At 48.5% G+C, this 2500-nt stretch overlaps 2 protein-coding genes across 2 annotated transcripts in view; both read right to left on the reverse strand.

The window, feature by feature from the left end:
* The window catches only part of cdcp1b (CUB domain containing protein 1b), an 80747-nt gene that overhangs the window by 29749 nt on the left and 48498 nt on the right, over positions 1 to 2500 (reverse strand). The gene's annotated exons all lie outside the window — the stretch shown is intronic.
* Positions 1 to 2500, reverse strand: part of LOC134006983 (oxysterol-binding protein-related protein 10-like) — a 16330-nt gene that overhangs the window by 1228 nt on the left and 12602 nt on the right. Inside the window, exon 4 of the mRNA XM_062446095.1 lies at positions 1308 to 1335. Within this exon, the coding sequence (XP_062302079.1) occupies positions 1308 to 1335 (28 nt within the window). The remainder of the gene's footprint in view (positions 1 to 1307; positions 1336 to 2500) is intronic.

Genomic DNA, 2500 nt, shown 5'->3' on the forward strand with positions numbered 1-2500 from the left:
TACGCTGTGCCCTGATGCTGGGAGATGACTGTGCTGAACTATGGTCACAGCTGACATCCTACACCCCCAGTGGAGTTCATGATTTACAGTGAATAAGGAGCAGGGTTTCCGGGACTGGGGCATCCTTGGCGTAATCAAATGAACAGCCAATCAGAGGAGCGTTCAGAGGAGCAGGGCAGTGAGCAGGGAGTAACGCTAACAGCCAATCAGAGGAGCGGTCAGAGGAGCAGGGCAGTGAGTAACGCTGACAGCCAATCAGAGGAGCGTTCAGAGGAGCAGGGCAGTGAGTAACGCTGACAGCCAATCAGAGGAGCGTTCAGAGGAGCAGGGCAGTGAGCAGTGAGTAACGCTGACAGCCAATCAGAGGAGTGTTCAGAGGAGCAGGGCCCAGGTCTGTCTGTCTGTCTATAACTGGCTCAGACCTGCAGGCTCCCAGCTGAGTTTCACAACACTGGACGAGACAGGAAGAGACGGGGAGGGAGACAGAGACAGAGACAGAGACAGAGAGAGAGAGAGAGAGAGAGAGAGAGAGAGGGAGAGGAGATAGGGAGCAGAGAGAGAGAGGAGAGAGGGAGAGAGGGAGAGGGTCAGTGGGTCCAGTGGGCAGGCGGGGTAGAGGAGTGATGGGGTGGGGGGGCTGGGGGCGTAGGTTGAGAGGCATGCTGGGAGTTGGGCAGGGAACGATGGAGGGAGAAAGGTAATGAAGGAAAGAGAAAGAGAGAATAGCAAAAAAAAAGGGAGGGATGGAGAGATGGAGGGGATAATGAATTGTCTGGATCCAGAGAGTGAAGCGTTGTACAAGTGGAAAGAAGTTACTTTGTCATGCATGCTTGCAGTATTCAGACAGCAAGATGATTCAGTGTGAAACAACTATTCTGCTCATCTGTAGCTATAGCAAAATATTCCTCTTTTCCAAAAGAACGCTTCTACGAGTGTTCAACATTTAATTGGACATTCTGTTGGAGATTTATACAATTAAAATGCTTCTTCTCAAACAGGAAGCCAGACACTATATTTCTGCAACACCAGCAGTATCTCAACAAGCACACCTCCAACACACACACACACACACACACACAAGCCCACCTCCAACACACACACACACAAGCCCACCTCCAACAGACACACAAACAAGCCCACCTCCAGCACACACACACCACACACACACACCCCAGCAGGTGTGTGTGTGTGTGTGGGAGTACTTGGCCCCTGACTACACCAGGTGGGAGGCAGCGAGGAGGACAGCACTGCAGCCAGACTGAACACTGGCATCCGTGCCAGACAAATACACCTTGACAGAGCCTTACGTAGCATCCACACAGCCTCATCAAACACCTGCAGAGCATCAACACAGGGGGCACTCTTAACCCTCGTGCTGCCTTCGGGTCACATGACCCAAAGGTTCATAATGAACCATCGTTGTGTTTACCCAATTTTACCCAATACAAAAACAAATTAAAATAATTTTCTTTTAACCAAATGACCCCCCACATTTGCAATGTGGGGGGTCTGAGACAGCCTAGCTGTTAAAAGAAAATGCTTCACTTTGTCTTTGTATGCAGTAAATCTGTCGCAATACGACGGTGGGTCACAATGACTGATGGGTCAGAATGACCCGAAGATAACACAAGGGTTAAAGTGCACCTGCCATAGAGTAATGGGTACAGTAATGGGTATAGATCAGGGGTTGAGCATTTGAATGCAGATGTAGAGTTTGCAGGTTCAAATCCCCCTTCGAACGTCACCCTGGATTAAAGCTTCCGCTAAATTAGCACACTATTCTTAAAATACGTTGTCCACGACGAGCGTGGGAACATCCGTCAGATCTAAGCAGAACCCTCTTGCTCTCAGTGACTGTGAGGCAGAACAGGCCCCGTGACACAGGCTGAAATCCCATCAGACAAAAAGCATGCTGATAGAGAAGCGCAGTAAACAAGCAAGGTCAAAGGTTGAACGCAGCCACAGGTCCTGCTGGGTCACCCCTGGGGGGCGGATCAGAATGGGATTTATTCGCCATGAAAGTTTGCACAGACAAGGAATTTGCTTTGGATTGCAGGAAGGTGCATACAATAAACATATACCTAAAATGTAAATATGTGGACTATCTATACTAAGGGTACATAAACTAGCAGTACTAAGTGGGATTAGAATAGAATTAAATATACAATAAAATAAAATATAAGTTGCCGTAAATTACAATATAAAAATACAAATATTACAAAAAATACAAATGTACAAGATACCATTTTGTAATGCAGTGCAAAAAGCAGTGTGTTTTAAGCAAGAAGTCATTAGAGTCAGTGTGGTCCCTTGGCCTTGTTGAAGAGGCCAACAGCGGAAGGGAAGAAACTGTTTTTGTGGCGTGAGGTATTGGTCCTGATGGACCGCAGCCTTCTGCCGGAGGGGAGTGACTGAAACAGGGAGTGTCCAGGGTGGGAGGAGTCGGCCACAATCTTCCTCGCTCGCCTCAGGGTCCTCGAGGTGTGCAGGTCCTCGAGGG

Source organism: Osmerus eperlanus, chromosome 20 (assembly GCF_963692335.1).
Source record: "Osmerus eperlanus chromosome 20, fOsmEpe2.1, whole genome shotgun sequence".
Classification (NCBI taxonomy): Eukaryota; Metazoa; Chordata; class Actinopteri; order Osmeriformes; family Osmeridae; genus Osmerus; species Osmerus eperlanus.